At 41.9% G+C, this 20,167-nt stretch overlaps 1 protein-coding gene across 1 annotated transcript; it reads right to left on the bottom strand.

Moving 5' to 3' along the window:
- Positions 1 to 6,186: 6,186 nt before the first annotated feature.
- Positions 6,187 to 19,548, bottom strand: hat1 (histone acetyltransferase 1). Its single transcript, XM_053439404.1, has 11 exons — positions 19,464 to 19,548; positions 17,898 to 17,969; positions 17,712 to 17,787; positions 16,345 to 16,465; positions 12,032 to 12,208; positions 11,755 to 11,876; positions 11,066 to 11,170; positions 10,603 to 10,709; positions 9,645 to 9,796; positions 8,895 to 9,011; positions 6,187 to 6,898 (listed from the first exon to the last, which is right to left on the bottom strand). Exons 1-11 carry the CDS (start codon positions 19,468 to 19,470, stop codon positions 6,728 to 6,730), a joined length of 1,227 nt encoding a protein of 408 aa, XP_053295379.1. The 5' UTR covers positions 19,471 to 19,548; the 3' UTR covers positions 6,187 to 6,727.
- Positions 19,549 to 20,167: the final 619 nt, after the last annotated feature.

Genomic DNA, 20,167 nt, shown 5'->3' on the forward strand with positions numbered 1-20,167 from the left:
GGGGGGGACACTTCTTTGGATATGCTGCAGGCTATATTCGGAGGCTTGTAGGTGGCACGGGGGCCCGGGAGGGTGGATGACAAATGATGAATGTCATGTACCTGAAAAGGATAATGATGGTGGAAAATTGAAACCAGGGCGAAAGTGTTCTGCTTCCCAGCACCTGTGTTCTGCTGCGGCTCACCCACACGAGCAGCACGGAACTGCATCAGTATCTTAAACGCCCGAGTCAAGAGGGAAAGACAAACTGAGTCGCAGGTAGAATACACTGTAAACTGTTTATTAGGGCTCCAAATGAAGACAACGTCAGAGAGGGAATAAGCCTGATTTCATGCGTGTATCAAAACCCCCAAAATAAGGGATTTTGGCTTCGAACAACAATCCACAGTTTGTTTCGTGCGGAGAACAAACACGGAACTCTGCCCCCAGATCTCAGGTCTGCAGGTCGGCCAGCGGTGCACTTATGGTTTCTCACACACTCTCGGTTCGAGGGGGGAATACTTGGCCCTAATTAGCACCGAGCATCTGGCAAATGTCAGCGTGCGTCTGCGGGCAGCATTCCTATTTACTTAGTAAGCTTTGGGCTCGGCTGGAAAAGAAACACTGCGAGGAGCTTTCGCGATGTTTCAGGCCGAGGGTCCTGGGAGCGTTTTGTTATCGTACTGTGAGTGACATGTGTGTAATGGAATAGCAGTCCTCTCACTGTCCCCTGATTGTTGTGTACGGTTAAGGCTTACCGACCGATCCTCATTCTGTTGTACATCGCACGCTCCCACCACACACACACACACACACACACACATATATCCATTACTGTGTTGGGGTAGTAAAAATACACTTCATGTGGATTTGTTTAATTCATCCGAGTGGCCTTTGCTACTGATTTTCAGTGGAATCGAGACCTAAATCACTTCTCCTCAGAGGTCCTCGTACCACTGTTGTCTACTTTTTTTTTTTACATCAATCATTCAGAATTAAAGGGATCGTGTTCCCTGTTCGTTTCCCCTGCAGCCAAATAACAGGTTAATCGCTCCTTGTGATTCTGGTTTGTACTGAAAACGTCACATATGAAGAGAAATCAAATCTGACTGGACTTCTGTTCCCATAACTTCAGCAGGGAAACAACCTGTCTTCACACGTTCACCTCGCCCGCCCCCTTGTTCCCTCGAGTTCTGGCACCAGCTCGACCACTGATCCTCTCTGATGCTCATTGTACACACCGATCACAACACTGTGCTCACTCTATACACAGAGTTGAAAACTATCCAACGTGTAAACACCCAGGTGAAACCCAGGGCTCCTGTGCAAACAGCCACAGATAAGTGCGGTTCCCAGCAGCTCAGTACACTCCCTGTGACGCCGCGGCACAGAGTCTGCTCCATCGCAGCTCCGATCTCCAACCTGACAAGATTACACAGAGGCTTCCTGTCTCCTCGGCCCCCCCGATACCATCTCTGCCTGACTCCTCGCTCCCCTCCCTCCCCGGCCCACAGGCTCCGTCCCGGCCTCAGATAGCACCAATTACAGCCTTTAATAAGAAAACTGCATCGAGAAAAAGCGAGTGTTCATCCAGCTCCAACGCAGCACGGCTCATTTGAGAGATTAATACACAGGCAGGGCCCCGGCAGCACAAGAGAAGTCAGTCTCCAGGAATAACAGCTCAGTCAAGGAGGTCATTCATGTGCAGATTAACATGTAAAACCCACTGTTGATGTTTTCGGATTTCTTTTTACAGAAATAAATTCACAATTAAATCCCTCATGCTGTGCACAACATTGAAATATGAATGTTTCCCATTCTCCCACAGAGTAATTAGTCACAGCTCATTTTTATTTAAGCACACGCTGGAAATTAGTCCTCCACAGATTTCTCGACAAACAGCCCAACTACCCAGTAGATGTTATGTCATATTTCAGCACCGCACATGGAGTCGATGAAAGCCAAATGCCGCAGCAGGCTCCCGTCACTGATGATTACATGTAGTGTGATTACTCATAAAGCCCGGGGTCATTTGCATTTGTTCAGATCAATTAGAAAAGACACGAGAGAAAGAGAGCGGAGGGTGAAAAGGACAGTTTTCAATAAACTTCCACCATGTTCATCAGGTCGTACTAAACCAAAAGGAATATTTAACACACATCACTTGTGACAAAATAATGAAGTCTCCTCCTGCTGCTGTCAATCACCATAATAAAATCCAATGCTTTATGTAAACTAACTCATCTATTCTCATGTCATGTGAATAGAAATCGGGCTTAACACACGCTTGATCTGAAGTGCACATCGATCCCGATTCATTTAGTCGACAGATGTAATCACAACCACAGGCTCTGGTTGTGCACAGTTGGAAATCAATTACCATGAATATTGCAACAAAAAATTAAATAAAATAAAAAAGGCCTTTGCAGGATTTAGTTATCTCATGGACATCTGCCATTTGTTCTAAATCAGTCTGAACAATTGTGTGTGGTTATTAAAGGAGAATAAAGATTCCCTGTGTGAAAACGTATTCTGTCAAAAGTAAAACACCTTTGCAGCTATTTTGATTTTTTGCCAACACCAAAGTTGATTTATCATAATACAATTGATCTGTGCGCTTCCTGATGCCGGGATTAAGGGAGACTGGGACTCAGGGGACGTCTACCGCTTAACTATCAACACCAGCATTTTCATCCCATCCTTCACTGGAGTACATTACCATATCAGCAGCATGATCCCAGAGCGGTCCGAGAAACCGCAATCTCTTCCCCCTTCCGACGCACAATTAAAAGATGTCAAACTCGGGTTCTTTTACAGTGTTTTGGTCCTGGCTGTCAGCGCATCAAACATTATCTTAAAGAGGACTCATTTAGCAGAGAAAAGAGAGCGGCCAGGTTCGGTGACAGTGGAGAGAGGGGGTGGGGGGGGGGGGGCGCGGTAGGCCCCGGGGTATGTGGGTAACCAAGGAGCATAAAAAGAAATGGGAACACAATGAGAGGAGCAGTGATGGTGGGAGGGTGTGGAGGAGGAGGAGGAGGAGGGAGACTAGAACTTTCCTGCCCCGCTCTCTCTGCCTCTCCTGGGAACCTGGGGGGCGAAGACGCCGGAGCTCCTCCACACAGGTATCATGTTCGGCAGCTCCCTCAGCACGGCAGGGCTCCAGTCCAAAAACTCCCCGACTGTCTGCCTCGGCGCGGAGCGGTGGAGGCGCCATGAGGTAACAGTAGCAGAAAATGCCAACAGGTGAAACCGAATATTCAAGTTGAGCTCGATACTGCTGTCATCTCGCAGAATAATGGCACAAAGCCACTTTCTACCGGCTTTTTGACGTAAGAAAAAATGATTTGCATGATCAAGCATGTTAAAACAGGCTGGGACCAAACGATTGGAGAAATGTACGTTTACATTCCTCCCTCTTTTTCTGCTCCTGCTTGTGAAATATGAAAAAAAAACAAGGGGGGGGGGCTGAGACGAGAGAAAGTTTCAGACATAAATCAACCTCCTACATCTCCACCCTGACACAACATAATGGACAGACTGTGTCCCACTTACAAAGGCGAGGCCACTGAGGGCCCACTGCTGGATCCGCTGTAATAGCCTCGACTCTGAGAGAAAGTGCCCCGACTTCTTTAGATGTCAATTTGCTGCACCTGAATGGCTGATCAACTGCACTGGGGGGGGGGGGGTGACAGACATGTTGAATGTTGCGCTACTTACCCTGGATGTGTCTTTGTTCTTTATATATAGATATCTATATATATTTATATAAGCCTGACATCTCCAAAAGCACAACCCAGAAATCTGCATTTCACAACCGAGGCATGCGATGCAGCAGCTCTGTAATCTGTGCCACCTTCAGGTTTGATTGACTAGGAACTGCTGATGATTGTTAACGGAAACAGTGATTCTCAAAAGCCTAATGAAATAAAGCTCTTGAGAATAGTCTAAACAGCATCGCAGCCTATAATCTCACATCCTGTGTTGTGTAGTGTCAAAAGCAGCGCTGCAAATAATTATTTTTCATTGGCGATATTATTTTCTTAAACAAATAATTGATTGTTGAGTCTATAAAATGTGAGACATAGCTTCACAGATCCTGATATTTTCCATTCAGTTTCTAAATCAGGGGGCACAGAGGGGAGGCAATTTACAAAGACTGGGGGTTAATTATGTCTAAAACCACACATCTTTGAATATATTTTGAAAATTGTTCCTTGTTCAAGCACAATTTTTTTCTTCAAAAATCTAAATTCTATTTTAAAGTCTACGGACAGGGCAGATGCAGTCAGATTTCAGCTGGGGCCAGTGCCCCTCTGATTCCCATCTCTGGGTTTGCCTGCTTGAAAACTATTGTTAAAAGATCATGTTGGGAGTTTCATATGAAGCACCTGCCAGCGGCATGTTAACTTAGCTTAGCACAAATACTGGAAACAATGGGAACACTGGGAAACAATTATCTTGGAAGCAAATCCACCATCCCAAACCGCTAAATCTCACTAATTCACATGTTTAACCTCGTTTGTTAAATACGTATTGAACCCAAAGGGAACAAACACAAATCTGCTTCCTGGAGTCATCAAAGGTAATCAAGTGACTGGGGAACTTCAGATCAGAGAATTTCCCCAAATGTCTAACTTTTCCTTTAAGTAAAACAATGTCCTTTATGCATTTGAGTGTTTACAGACAGGTGCGGTGGGACCTGAGGGTCCCGGAAAGACTGTGTGTGAACTGTGGACGGGATAATTAAGCTTCTGTAAACTCAACTGTGTGGTCTCACGGAGCAAAGAGCGACTTTCACAACCTTCTGACAACTGCACTGAGGCCTGCAGATCGTCCACACCACGCTCATGCACACAGGCTCGCTCTCCTCGCTCAGCAGCTATGTGAGAACTGGAGGAGCGGCGTCAACACGCTGCATGAAAGTGCGACGGTGGCTCTGTTAAACAGCAATGCATCGCTAATGGAATTAATGAGACGATACATAAAACTCATGAGCTTAATAAACAATAATGTCACCTCCCACTGGCAGGTCAGTCGGCTGAGCCTGTGCAGCGCAACGCGAAATGTGCACTCACGGCAGGAAAAAAGCAAAGGGAAACTACAGTGGGATGAGGCCCCTTGTGGCCACGAGTGGATTCAATCAATCTGAATTAGAGATATGAAGGGTTCCAAGGTTTTGTCTTGTTTCAAGTGGAGAGGGGGAAAAATTGAAAATTGACCTGGCAGCCTTCATTTAGTGACAATGTGCTAAAGTATCATAAAGTATGATGGGTATTCATCACAGTGATCCGCACAAGCAGGGGCAATACAGTGCCACAAAGGTTTTCAATTGAAAACCATAATACTCATTAGCGTAACACTCAACATCAGCGGCAATCAGAAGTTGCATTAGCTGCGAGAGGGCGCCCAGACAAAATTACATCCCTGCAATGACTAAAACATGCACAACTCATGCTGGGGAATGCATTAATCAGGCCTGCTGGACCAGCTTCAACATTTACAGAATTTGTAGGAATATCTCTTAACTACCTCCTTTACACGTCGACTGCATTATGGACGTGTTTAAGTGGTGAACTGTTGAGTTTCTACAGTTTTCTGCGCAATTTCATTCAATCAGTTTAAGTATCGTGTATGATTAGGGAGGAAAAAAAGAATAGGCAGGAATGCTAGAGAAAATAAACATTGCTATTCTGCATAAGAAGCTGAATATATCAGCTATATGAAACATTTACAATTTGAATTTATTGGATTACTGGCTGAATTAAAATAATTTATTAATCTGAAAAGTATCAATCTAACTAACTTAATCTAACTTGTATTGTTGTGAATTTTGTTCATGGTCTCCAGAATATGAACTCTCCTGACCTGGGAATCGCCTGACTTTTCCTCTAGTGCCATCATGAAGTTGACTTTTGTTTTTTCATTTACAAAGCTCTATATCTACTCGGTAAAGGCATTTATGGTTCCCAGAGGATGAACTGTAAAAACTGTATTTTCATCAAGCGACATCTTCAGTTCAAAACCGAACAATATTCTTTAATACTTTGTATTTTGACTACATCTACACTAAAATCTAGAGCAAAATTTGTTAATCAACATATTTTTCTTTTGTCCTTGTTTGTCTTTTTTTTTTATGACAGTATTAAATATTGTTTCCACATTTAGTACAAATATATTCTCAAATCTTAAAATGAAAGAAACCATAAATGACAAAACAAGAATTGCTGTTTTATTTTCTTCTCGTCAACAAGGCTCCCACCATTCGAGGAATATACAAAACCATTTTTTTTTTTTTTACATTTTCAGTCTGAAGTGCTTCAAACACATTGGGAATTGTTTTAACAAAAGATCTTGTAAAAAATGTCTATGATGGAGAAGAAGCCATGTTCGTCTGCACGGTGGCGGACGTCCTATCACCTGTGAAATATTCTCATTACATGTCACACGATGTGATTAAACACGTGAGACAAACAGGACGTCTCACCCTCCAGCTGCACTCTTCTCCTCTACTACTGTACCAACATCAGCTGGGAAACAGACGGGCGTATTCCATTGGAATCTATCACTGCTACACCAGGCACTATACATTTGTAACACTCTTGAATTAAAACAGTGGTCGTGTCACATCAGGAGAAGCTCCCTCTTGGTTGCAGCTAAAGTCTGTGATGATGTGGGCTTTGTACAGACAGGGCACAGCACCTGAAAGTTGAGAGGGTGGGCTCCGGGCCGGCAGCGTCTCACGTCCTGATCAGGCCTGCGATGCGAGCCTCTCGATGATTCTCCTGTAGTCTTCAACTACAACCTGATAACTCTTCTCCAGCTCCTCGTGCTGCGTCTCAGTGTCCATCTGACCCATGTGGGACACCAGCTCCTCCGGCCGCAGGCACTTCCTCAACTTGGCCAGCTCCCTCTGGTTCTTCTGTAAATAAAACCACACAAGCACATGTCAATGAGGTTGTTGAGTCAGATTGATTATTAACTACAGTAGTACATAAATCTGCAAAGTGACAAAAGTACTGCAGTTCTATACCTGCCTGTTTGTTTGACCTGTGGAGTCAATTGGAGTATAAATCCTTAATATTAGTGAGCCCTCCTTGAACAGTCCTGCAATATGCTGTCATTTTGTATTGCTTGCATGCTGGACGTGTTTTATAAAGTGTTTATGAAGCAGCACTGACTGCAAGGCCCTGCCTGCCTGTTGATTAAAATGTTATGATTATTGAACGCATCACATGACCAAATTGCAAAAAAAACATCTGGGCGGCTGTGGCTGAGGGGGGAGAGCGGTCGCCCTCCTACCAGAAGGGCGGCAGTTTGATCCCAGTCTTCCCCATCTGCAATGCCGAAGTGTCCTTGGACAAGATGCTGAACCCTGAATTGCCCCTCATACGGAAAAAAAGAAAGTGCGGCTAATAAATGCACTGTATGAATGTGTGTGTGAATGGGTGAATGCCAAACTGTACTGTAAAGCGCTTTGAGGGGTCATGAAGACTAGAAAAGTGCTTTATATACAGACCATTTACCTCCCTGGGCCCTTAACAATACCCATGCCAAGTGTGAAGCCGATAAGCTGAATGGTTCTCGTAATATGAGAACCATTCAATAGGGCAGAGATTTCTGGAATTAGTAAATATAAGGTAGATGAGGTGAAAAGGATGTTTTTTCCCCATTTATGTGTAGGTACCACTTTATAATAAGTAATAAGGGCCTATACTTTTTACCCTATACTTTGTAGAAGAGAAATGTATCCTTCACAACCTACACCTCGGTAGATAATGGTATAAACATTTGTAAAGAGCTGAGAGGTTCTTGACATGGATGGACGCGTACACGCTCATTCAGTCCAGTGCAATTTACTGCTTGTATGCATACACATGCAGACATGGTCAGCAGGGAATTGGGGGAAAGAGCAGAAAATGTATAATGTCCCTCACATCCACAGAGCAGCAGTCTCTGCCATTCAGCTAACAACACACTGCATCTCCTCAGGGAAGGAAAAATGGTCTGCATCTGGCCACCAGATCTTTCCTTGCCACTCTCCCAAGGCATTCCTGCTCCCTTCTCCACCACAACGGTCTTTTCCATGTCAGATTCTGCCCTTTTTTGAGACGTGCGGTTCCCCCACTGACAGCTAATTCTCTAATGGCCGGTATGTGAAGTCTTGGCGAGCAGCTCAAAATATAAAACGTCAGGAGCAAACAGGATGCAGGGTGTTATGTTGATGCACACAGATCTAACCAGTATTTCCCACCGACAAGTCTGGTGTAACAGAATAAAAAATTATGATATTCTGTTCGCCAATCTTAAATCTGTTTGACTACATGTCTGAATAGAAAACTTTCCGAGAAAAATATGAAAAATTGCACTGTTTTCCCGGTGAAGTTCAAAATGTGCAGCAATAGTAAAGCTCCAGAAGTCTGAATAGTAGAAGCTTTTCGACAAAGTGCTTTAAACACACTTTCATGAAAATTATTTCTCCCAAAGAAATGCAAAACCCGACTAATGACACGTGCCTGAATAGAAAAAGCCCCATCAGCCGCAGAACCACAGGCACCAGGAGCGCCCTATTGTGGCTGAAACAATATGGCACTAATAATCCATCAATTTTCACAGGATCGATTTTTAAAGATACATTTTTCTGCTGTTTTAAAAGGGTTACATAATAAAGAGGGACAATATGAAGCTGTAAGCGTGTAAGTGTGCTGTACATGGGCCGCTTCTCTTCCTGCACTGAGCAGCTGCAATGTGTCTCTAACAAAAGACTGGAATCCTGTTTGACAGCGACACAGGCAGGTTGACGTGCACATTTATTTGAATACCTGACTAAATCTCTGACTGTGAATCTCAGACCGCATCCAGATTTGACCCCCTGTTCATTCACATGCTGTCTGAAGCTGTGACGATTGAGTACTCACCCTGTAGGGTCCAAATAGCCTCTTCTTCACCTCCAGACGGTAATCTCTGGCTTTTTCTTCATCGCTCATGTCTGTGGCTCTTAGACGCAGGATTTCGTAGACACGCCTCGCATGTTTCTGTCGAAAGGAAATCACCCACAAAGATTAATGTATGTCAGTATGCTTCAACAGGAAGCCACCACACGTCCCGGCACAATGGCTGCGGGAAATCTATTCAGGGCGTAGGATGAAATCAGGCATCTGCACATCTGTTCCAAGAGCAAAGTTTTCTCAAGAAAAGCCACAACTTTTCTATTAATATCACCGAGTTTGATAATCAGCTGAGGAACCGACATGAGATTAAAACGCATTTTAAGGCAAAGGTGTGAAACATAGGAGTTTTGAAACACCGATAATACTAAAAATTATTGCTTTGCCAAATGACAAGAAAATTAATCTTGTTGTAACAATTATATTTGAAAGGTAGAACTTCTGCAATACTATGAAGAAAGATTAACAAACTTAAATATATAAATATGAAAAAAATAAACATTTAAATCTTTATTTTGGAACAAACATGGTCCGCTGGTCTTAGACTCATCCATAAAGTGAGGGTTCAAAGCAACACAATCCAGAATAAATAAATATTTTAATAATCATATATTTACTGTATCAAGAAAAAAAAAGCCAAACATTTGCCGGCTCCAACTGTAAAACTGTGACAGATGAATCGATAAAAAGAATGAGTTGAGTTGCAGCTTTATGTGGCACCTTGTTGATTTTCGACTTGTCTTGTGCCTCTTTGATCATGTCCGCTGAGAAGCCCAGGGGCAGCTTGTCCACGGCGAAGGACGACAGGCCCTGACAAAGTTTGACCAACACGTAGTCCCTCAGCTTCACGTAGTTCTCAGAGGGATCTTCAGCTGCAAACATCATACAATTTAAATGTGTTAACTGTGCTGCATTCATGGTTTGTAAATCCTTTAAATGACACATGGTGCAATTCAGGAAATGTTACTTATGATATTGTGGCTATTATGTATACAGAGTTACAGACATGTTACAACATTTATTTGTGTTTGGGACAAATAAATGCATCTTAATCTTAATCTTAAATAAATTACTTCGAGGAAACAGTGAAGAACTAGAATAGTACAAAGTACTGCTCATACCTTCACCAAGTCTAAATACTCTAATATCTGCTAAATACTAATAAATATCTGCTCACTTAATATGCCTGATTTTTTAAATAAATGTTTCCATTTTGAAAAATGCTCTATATTGCAACTTTAAAAAGTAGGTAAAAAATTAAAATCCTGAATCCGCCTCTTAATCCACATCACCACTAGGTGATTCACTGGGTTCTTGCCAGGCCAAGGCCCCATCCCTCTACCAAGTCAGTTTTCCTAATCCCTCTCGCAAATCAAAGATAACAAATGGAGACAAGTGAAATCATAACCTCCTCAACAACATTGTATTACTCTAGACCAGATGAATCATAAACTTTCTGTTTATTTATAGCTAAATTCTATTGTTCTTTTTTTAAAACGATTTCTCTATGGAAAGAAAAAGGCCTGTGGTATTAATCCTCCTTCTCTATGCAAACTATTTTGATCCAGCTTGTCTCAATGGACGTGGGTGACACAAGGATCTCAGATTAAATGCTTATTCACGCCTACTTCAACACAATAAATGGCATTTAGAAAAAAATTAATGAATTGACGTTCACCTGTGATGTCTTGCACTTTGGGCAGGCTGCAATAAAATCTGTGCACTGCCTCCAGGAGCTGAGCTCCATGACCTTCTCCTTGGAACGGAGGCAGGATCAACATTTGGCTGTTTAGTTAAAGGGTGGAGAGAGACATAAACAAAACCGATGAGGAAACAAGTTAAACGCTCATAAAACTTCTTTATGAGGCATCTGAGTCATTGTCCTTTGATTAAAAGTAGAAAACAATAGATTGTTATACTGATCCATCAATGCATCAAATCACATCACATCAAAAGCTTATCTATAAAGTTGTTTTCAGATACAAATCACCCTGGTTTGGTAATGAAACAAAATCTGCTTGAATGCTTGGCTATATAAGCCAGTAATTTGGGCTCTTTGGGAAGAGGATAAAGAAATGTATAATTTTCCACTCCCTTTTCATACAATAGAATGGGACGGCACGTGCTGCCCCAGCAATTACCTTACACGTGGTCGGGTTTTGTCTGGGTAAACGTAGTAATTATAAACTGTCATGTAGCCAACAGTTGCGTAGAGAGTCTCCCCATCTTTATTGTACTTTTCAAATCTGCAGAGAAAACACAAAGGCAAACAGGTCAATTACAGGCACACTCCCAACCCAGTGACCATTTTAGGCCGCGTGTTCCCCTTACCCGCCCTTCACCCCCACAACTTCGGCGTGTTAGAGTAGCCAGGCCCCGATTGGTACACCTGCTACAGCCTGAATACATTATGCACTTAATTGGAGTACTGCAACTTAGAGGAAGAGAAGGGACTGGAGGAGGGACTGAGCTCCTCAAAATCACTTCAGTCCATTTTCCCCATTGTGGGTATTAATAGGTGCCAGGGTAAAGAAAACACTGGCAGAGGCTCTTTTTACTGTTAAGACATTGTTCAGTGTTTCAAAAGACAACAGTATTCAATTCAGCTCTTGCCCCTGAAAAATCTGAAAAGGGCTTTCGGCACAAAGGAAGCCTCTTGCCTGATCAACAATTCTACTACAGGGGAAATATAATCAAACTGGCCGGGTAATTGGTCACAAGCGCCTCAAAAGGGGGCTTTGTTTTTCAATGACACAATAAAGGCCTTCGCATAGGGGTGGGTGCCAGGGGGGTGGTGGGGGGGTTGATGTCAATTAAGAAGGGCACTCACACAAGAAAGAAGTCCCAACGATCGTCGTCTGGGTCGATGAAGCTGGCGGTCTCTATGAACCACATGAGGAAGGTCTGCAGGCGCTCGTGGTACTCTAGGAATCCTGGGCAGGTGATATCAGCCTGGGGCAAAAACGGCACAAAACAAAAGTTGGAGGCGCTTAAAAGTTCAATCTCACCCGTCCTGTCTGATTCACAGCTACTAGAAAAAGTTCAAAACTATGTTCAGAATCCAAACTCCTTGATCACGCAGGCCAGGCGGTAAGTCATGTGCGTACCTTGTGAATCTGGTACGTGAGTTCTCCGGCCTCCTCGCTGTGGACGGTGTACGTGTGGAGCAGGGTGCCGAAGGGCTTGAAATTGGCCTCCTTCTCTAGGAGTGAGATGAAATCGTCTGTGTTGCAGGTGAATCCAGCGGGAACGATTTCACGGATCTTCCCTTCGACCTCATCAGGCTGGACAACGTCATGTGAATGAATTTAGAAATAAAGAAAAAGATTAAAAAAGGGGGGCAACCTACAGTGATATATCTTTGTTAAGCTGCTTTCAGATGTGCAGTGAACTTCTTGAAATTATCCTGAGGTGCTGTATGTGAGAACACAAATATCCAAGTCAGTTGCTGCAGACAATCTGCACAGCTCTTTCTGCCAGCACCAAGTAAAAACCCTGGATTCTGTCCAAATGAGCCCTTAAGTTAAAACATGAGCAAAACTGAGAAAACTAAAAGAATTGAAAAATCTCAGGATGAAAAAATGTGCCCTATACGTAGAAGAAGCTGAAGAAGATGTCAACATGGAAAACAGCAGGATTTGAGAGTTTTTGGTGATGAGGACTGACGGATGGGAATTTATATGTCATATCCGGTCTTCTGCATGCTCTACACAGGTGCCACCCCTCGCCTGAACGTTCCGGACATTTTGTTGTTGTTGTGATCGTGACTGATCTGCATGGACGCCTGCGTTGATAATGTGTGAAAGACAAAGTCCAGACCCAATTCTTCAGACATTTTCTGAGGTTCCTGTCTAAAACCAAAGGATTAGGACAAGTGTTTAAATATATTCTGTGCTGTACACACCAATTTCATGTTCACAGAAATGACTGACTGAATTATGAAAGTCTGCAAAAAAAAGGTGCACAATAACAGTGGGAGCTTACATGTTTTGTGGTGATGAAAAGAAAACCATTAGGCAATTAAAACTGTCAGCTGAGCAGAGACCACAGCAGCCTCCTCCCCCTCGCCCGGTGAAAAGACCACTTAAATCAGTACATTTACTACTTATGTTAAACCATGAATATGTGATGAAGTTGCCACAATAAAAGCATTTCTGCGTCTCACTGGGAAATAAAATCTTGTGAATTGATCTCAACTTAACAAACCTTTGGGGCCATCCATAATAGAGGCCTCTCCTCTAATCCTGCCAAGTGAACCCAATCAAATGAATTTGCCCCTGCGTTTTTCAAAGAGTCTCAGAGACAAAGGGGCCCTACCCTTGGACTTTTTACTCAGTGCAACGTGTGGTTAGTTCAGCTGTAATGTTTGCATTGTATCCATTTCCACAAGGATTGACATGAGAACACTTTGCTGAGCAACCCTTTCACACCATTTACATGTGTGATGGGCATTATTTCGGCACATAGACCCTCGCTGCTCAGCATTGAAAACTGGGAAATGAAGACGGTCGGAGCAAAATGCACTACAAAAGGCTAATACAACATACTGCTAATTCCCCCCATTCAGACATCAGCTAATATCTAACTGGAAGTAATGCACCTGCAGCTGAATGCCTCTTAACCATTGTAATTGTTCAGCCACATTTCTAAGGAACAAGGAGCGTACTTAAAAGGCCATGGACAAACAAGTCCCTTTGTCCCGGCCACTCTCCTACATACTAGACACTAAATTGCACAGCCTTCCAGAATAGATGCCTTAGTTTGGCATGAATATAACTTAACAATCTCCCTTCAGAACACTTTGTTAATGTCTTTGATTTCCAACAAAAAGAACAAAGGGACATCAAACTATCTAATTTGTTGTGTTGTTATTATTTCCTTGCTTTAATCGACTTCAAAGACCAAACCACTATCAAGATTTACAGTAATCGCTGTTTGCTAATTAAATTAATTGTAGAGTATTGATCTTAAATTTGAAAAATGTTTATACATCTGCATATAACCAGTACAAACACCACAGAGGCTCTGGCACTAAGATCAGCCTTTTCTACGAGAGGTGCAGTCATACGTGTTTTCGACCGATTTAAAGGAAACGAGGTGATATTTGATTATCGTCTCGTATCGACATGGCAGCTGCATAAACTCCATCTCTGCCTCCCCTCGCTTCTCTTCTCTCACCAGCTGCACCGCACCCCGACCATCCACGCACACTCAGAGACAAACACTCTTCAGACGCAGCCTGAACTCTGCTGCTCCCTCGCTCCCTGCCTCTACACCAGCTGCACTCAAACCCTTAACAAGGTGAACACTCAGGGGTCAACGCTCAACAGTGAAGCAGTAGCGGCGCGGAGAGACAGTGAGGTAGCCATCGCGTTTCGGTTTGAATATCAGCTTCAAACTACGTGCCTAAAAAAAGTCTAATGGCTCTCTTTATGTTTAAAATCAGTAAATTGGGTTCCTTCTTTATTTTGGAGTTGGTAGAGATGAGTGATGTGGTGCTCATCACTCCCGGATCAGGCAGCACCATCAACTTTATATGGGCTAATTCGTAATCTGAGTGCATCCACAGAAATATAAAATCCTGCTCCCACTTCCACCAGTTGAAGTCCACATTGTCCAGTATTGGGCCCCCTGCCGTCTCCACACAGGACAGATGTCCCTGAGCTCAATCATCTGACCTCAATAGGGGCCCTGGCTAATTCTTGCACGTTTTCTACATTGACTATTTCAGGAAATATTCAAAGCAGCCAGTGGCCTCTTGTGCCGGAGGAACCAGGACAAGTATTTCGCTTAACTGTCCGTTTTTGTCCAAATACTGGCTGTTGATATGTAAATTCTTCGGTCTGGCAACTAGAAAAAAAGTTGTACATACCAAGCAATGCTGCTCTCACAGGAATACAGAAAGTACAGAGCCATTAACTCTTAAGTATATTGATTACTTTATTCATCAATAAAGTAATCAATATATGAACTGGGTGCCTCCGTTTAAAAAAGTGGAATCTAAATCAGTTTACAGAAACTCACCCTCAAAGGGTTTTTTCACCGTTGATGCCTTCAACAACAATTCCCTCCTGGAAATGTATATACAAGGCATCCAGCCGTGTCACATTACTCCTCCTGCTGATTCAATCACACAAACCCCTGAAAAAAATCAATGTCTCATGTAAGACCCCACGGAAGAAACCATTTAAAACCCTTCTCTTCCGACGGGGAGGAGTAGGATTAGTGTCCGCGGACACAGGGGACCATGGTGGGATGAGATTTAGTCTAACAAAACAGGAGACTTCTGACGGGAATAATATCACCCCCCAGAGAGGGCACGAGTTACTTCAGCAAGTGAAGAAACAAGAAACTACCACAAAGCAAATACAAAAGGCCAGAGGACTAACTAAAAACAAGTGATCACACTGCCAGTAAACTTACCAGGTGTTTGTCTGTCAAAGTTAGTTTGATTAATAAACACAAAACAATACACAGTGTATTGTAAAGTAACATTTATTCACCTACACTTAAAATACATTAAGTCTTTTGGTTTTCTTCATATTACCAACAATATACAAAAAATGTCCATTCTGAAACATGGTGGAGGTAAGAGGGCTGTTTTGACAGTGAAAATTAGATTGATACACATGTTACTCATATTAAGTCTATTTTCCATCATCAGCCTCTCGGTTGTGGGTGGGTTGGAATCTGCTTTGTTATTGATAATCACTGGAACACTGTCATTTGTCAGTGTTACCAACCTCTCAGCAAAACTAATAAAGAGATGTTTCATATCATCCAGAGCCTGTAGCAGAAAGGAATCCCCACAGAATGAGGCTGTCACCACCAGGCTTGACTGTGGGGTAGGTGTGTTTCTGCTGATTTAAAGTGATTAGTTTATGCAAAATATGTTTACTATGCTGCCCAAAAAGCTCCAATTTGGAATCATCTTTTATTTTGGGAAACTCCTTCAGCACAGTATCGCTCAGCGATGACACTCCGTGGCTCCTTCAGAGTTCACAGACCTCATGATGGCCTCCATCACAAGCATCTTCCTCAACCCGACGACAGCTGAGCCATCCTATTTTCAATTTGTCTCAAGATATATATCGTCTTGTGTCCTCCCTGATTGGTAAATTTGGAATTGCTCAGAGTAAACAAGTGTTTTTTTTTACATGCAGCAAACCAAGAGCAGCATCAACATCCCCTGGATTTGTGTTATCAGCCACTGGATGATTGATGATGACAAGCGCCCAACATTCACCCACTGTTCAGCTTTAATTTGCTCAGCCAATTCTTGTGAAAAATATTTTGTTCTTCAGCTGCTAGATGGTTGACTTTGGTAATCTGTCGCTATGCAATTAGTTTTCCACTTGTAACAAAATGCACTGAGACAACAGCCTCTAAATTATAAAGAATAAAGAAAAGCATGTCCTACCTCCACACAATCAAAAGTCTCAGTAACTTTTGAGGAGTATTTCACTTTGAGGATGGTGCTCAGGTTTCCGGCCGTGTAGAAGAGCTGTATCTGAAGACCTTTGTATCCAAAAGCGACCTCACTGCAGAACAGGTGATTGACATTGTTTAGAAACCTTGTGAGGTTAAACATGCAACAATCTTCAATGAGAAATGATAAAAACAGCTGGTTCATGAAATACTTGGAGGCTAATAACATCTGACTGTTCTTATTCAACAAATTTAATATAACCATTGAGTGGATGACCAATGTTTGCTGTAGGCCATCTACTGTATTTCAGACATGTTGCATTGTTCCCTTCACCACCACATCGCTGGCAGTTTATAGCAAAATAGATTTCATCATCATGCCATGTGTGATTGAGCTTTACTAGCAATTACGCTCGCTGAAATAATTAATGCCCTAATTAGTGAGTTCCCTTTGAGCTGATTGCAGCAAGAGCAAAAATAACCAATCCTAGTTCTGACTAATTTGGAAATGCAATTTGGAGCGTAACGAAATGCTGCTGGAAGCCTACGCACAGACACAGGTGTCACTGCCAACAACAATGACAGGATCAATAACAACGCCTCACATATTAGGATAATAAAGTAAATAAACTTGACAGACAGGCCACGTGTTCACTGACACCACATACTTCACTTCATGTCAGAAAAGATGATATAATATAATAATGTAGCGGCAGGTTTCTTATTTAAAAGCTCTCAATACTAAAGGCCTAAGAAGAAATATGAAAATAAAATGTAAGAATAATTCATGATGGATGAAACATATGTGAAAACAGAAAAGCTGTAGCGTTGACAGGTCCGATCTGGGGATTATGTTTTCTGTTAATATAATTAAAGAAATGGAAAATTCTGTCAAACCCATGGGTTACAGAGAAAAGCACATGTTTTAAAGGCTGCTGAGGGAAATCAAGTCTGTTTTTGATGAGTCTGCCTTTTCATTTGTGAGGGATGTACAAATCTGTAAATAAATAGTGTGACATTGTGTGAAATATATGGATTTCAATGAGGGTAAATGCTAAAGAAGCTTGTAAAATAATGTTAACAATAATTCAAATGTCTGCAGGTGTAAATAAACATTTAATCATTACTCTACAAGCGCAAAAGGGGTTTGACCCTAATTTGAACCCAGGGAAATATGGGTATTCACTCTTTCCAAGAGCACGATGAGTAAGAAACACATCAAATTAATGTCTGTGCATCAACTACAGAAATTAAGTTATGGAAGAAGAAGCCATGCAACGAAACATTTTTATTTTGCACGGTGCTTTGTTTCTCTATCAATATAAAAAAGTTACATCATTATAAAAAATAAATACTCACTCGTCTCCAAAGATTTGGTGGCTGTACTCCGGGTGGAAAGTTGTGCCATCATCTTCAACATCTTCAGGAAAGCGAACTGAGAGGAAAGAAGATGAGGCGCAGTTAATTAAAACGCTGTCATTTTACTCATATAACGATATTATATATTTACAAGAGACATGAAATATAGAAAAAACACTAACATACCAAGCTTCAAACAGATGGCTTCGTTGGTGTCACACTTGTATTCCGCCAGTTTTTTCTCCATGGTATTTACAGCTGAGGAATCAAATTTTTTTTATTAGTTGTTTGAAATGACCCATTTTCTACTTCTCCATATTATCTCAAACGTGACACTGCGATGATCAGTCAATTAATTGATACTTTTATGACAAATCTAAGAACATTGGACTAAGATGGTGAATATCATTTATACCTTTGAAGGTCTTCTACACAACTAACATTAGATGTTAGCAGGTGACTTCAGTTGTTCACCTGAGCATCATCACGTGTTCTAACCCTATAATCAACGATACAGGCCGATGTGTGGGTATGCTGAGGCTAGAGGTAAACCTGTATAATAAATGATGCTCGATTTGCTGGTCCACTCCCCAATTTGATGTTTTCCATTTTCATACATGATAGTGAAAGGAACATTTTTGGAGTATCATCGGCTTACAGCATTGAAACCCTTGACTAGTTGGAAATAATCTTTTAATGAACAGGATCAAGAAATATTGCTGTGTTTAGACTCTATAAATCAAAATTCTGCCGAAGACTGGCGTTAGAGACAAATGGACCTGATATAGCTTTGTTTAGGGATCTGGGATTAAAATGACCCAATGGATGATATTATCAATAATCTCTCCTGTCACCTTGGGCTGATCTGTTTTTTTCTTTCATTTTTGACTATGTGCTGGTTATACTCTAAATGTATTATCTTGTCCATAAAAATGGCTAAAATATTCAAGTCTTCATTATTCCTTCCTTAGAGCCGGTTTTATGTCCTATTATCAAATGTTGGCTGGGTCTGAACAATTTGCTAACAGTAGACAATCACTTTACAATGACATAAAGCAAATCCTCCGAAATAAAGAAGCTGGAGCCACTGGATGTTTGTCATTTCTGTTGGTAAATAACAGCAGACTTGATTTGTAAACTATCAATATAGCCAAGGCCTTGTTTTATGTGGTGATCACCATAAACTCCAATAGTCATAAACTTGTTTACTTGTTGCATTGGCCTCATCTGTGCTTTTCACTGAGTAACAAAGAAGACACTGATGTGCTTCAGATAGACAGATAGATAGATAGATGGCTTTGAGTGCCATCCTCTCAAACTTAATATCTGTCAGGATTAACACCCAAATATGCTGGAATAAAAAGGAGTCAGGTGTTTGTGTCAGATGAGGTAACATCAGCTGTTAGCTCAGTGTATTAGCAATGTGTCGTGTGAGAAAACACATTGATGCGCACCTTAACACCACTGCGTACAGGCTGAGTGATTAAAACACACATTCGACTTGAAACCCAAGCGCTACACAAACACATGGACACAACACACGCCATGGCAGCCTGCTAGCATGCTACTGTTGTTAGCAGGCAGGCCCCCATTGCTGTCATTGCAGCGTTAGCTAGCTTAGCTCGCTGGACAGAGCACAACGCGATTCACAACTACCAGCGGTGTTAAAGCAGGACTGACGCAGAGTGGTCTGTGAAAACGCATTAAAGCACAGACAGGACAATAAAGGCGTGGACGCATTTGGCTGCTTACCCGCCATTTCTGCTCTCTGTGTACTACGGAGCTCTGTTGTCCCAAAAGACCCGCGGAATCGGAACCACTTCCGGGTCCTCGTGTTTCCGCGGAAACAGGATGTAGTTTTTTTTAATGGCGCTTTTAGATTTCAAGATTTTGCTAAATATGAACTCTTAAATGTGAATAAACTGGGTTTGTATGGAATACAATTTATAAAAATCAACAAATAATTAAATCATCCAGTATCTAAAATCCCAAGATATAAAAGTAACTTTTAAGTAAGGCAGTCAGATATATGTAGTAAAGTAGAAAATACATCAAAAAATACATCAAAACAAGCATAGAATGACACAGACACATACACACGCACACAAAATAATGTGTCCATCTTCTACCTGTGCTTAGTGTCTCATGGGAATGAGCAGTTAATCCAATCCTTAATGTTATGGTGGCAGTGTGGTCTGGGATATAAAGTAGTCGTTTGGCCTAGAGCGTAGAGTGGTCGTTCTCCAACCCGAAGGTTGGCTGCTCGATTCCCACTCAACCCCAACTGCATGCTGAAGTGTCCTTGGTAAGATATTGAAAACCTAAAATGAATTCTGCGCAGGATGTGCGCAGTCCACTTTTGCGCAGGAGGCAAATATTTTTTTAATTATATTTAATTAAATAAATAAAAATAAATATATATAAATAAAAATAAATAAATAAATGAAAAGTAAATT

Source organism: Pleuronectes platessa, chromosome 14 (genome assembly GCF_947347685.1).
Source record: "Pleuronectes platessa chromosome 14, fPlePla1.1, whole genome shotgun sequence".
NCBI classification, from domain to species: domain Eukaryota; kingdom Metazoa; phylum Chordata; class Actinopteri; order Pleuronectiformes; family Pleuronectidae; genus Pleuronectes; species Pleuronectes platessa.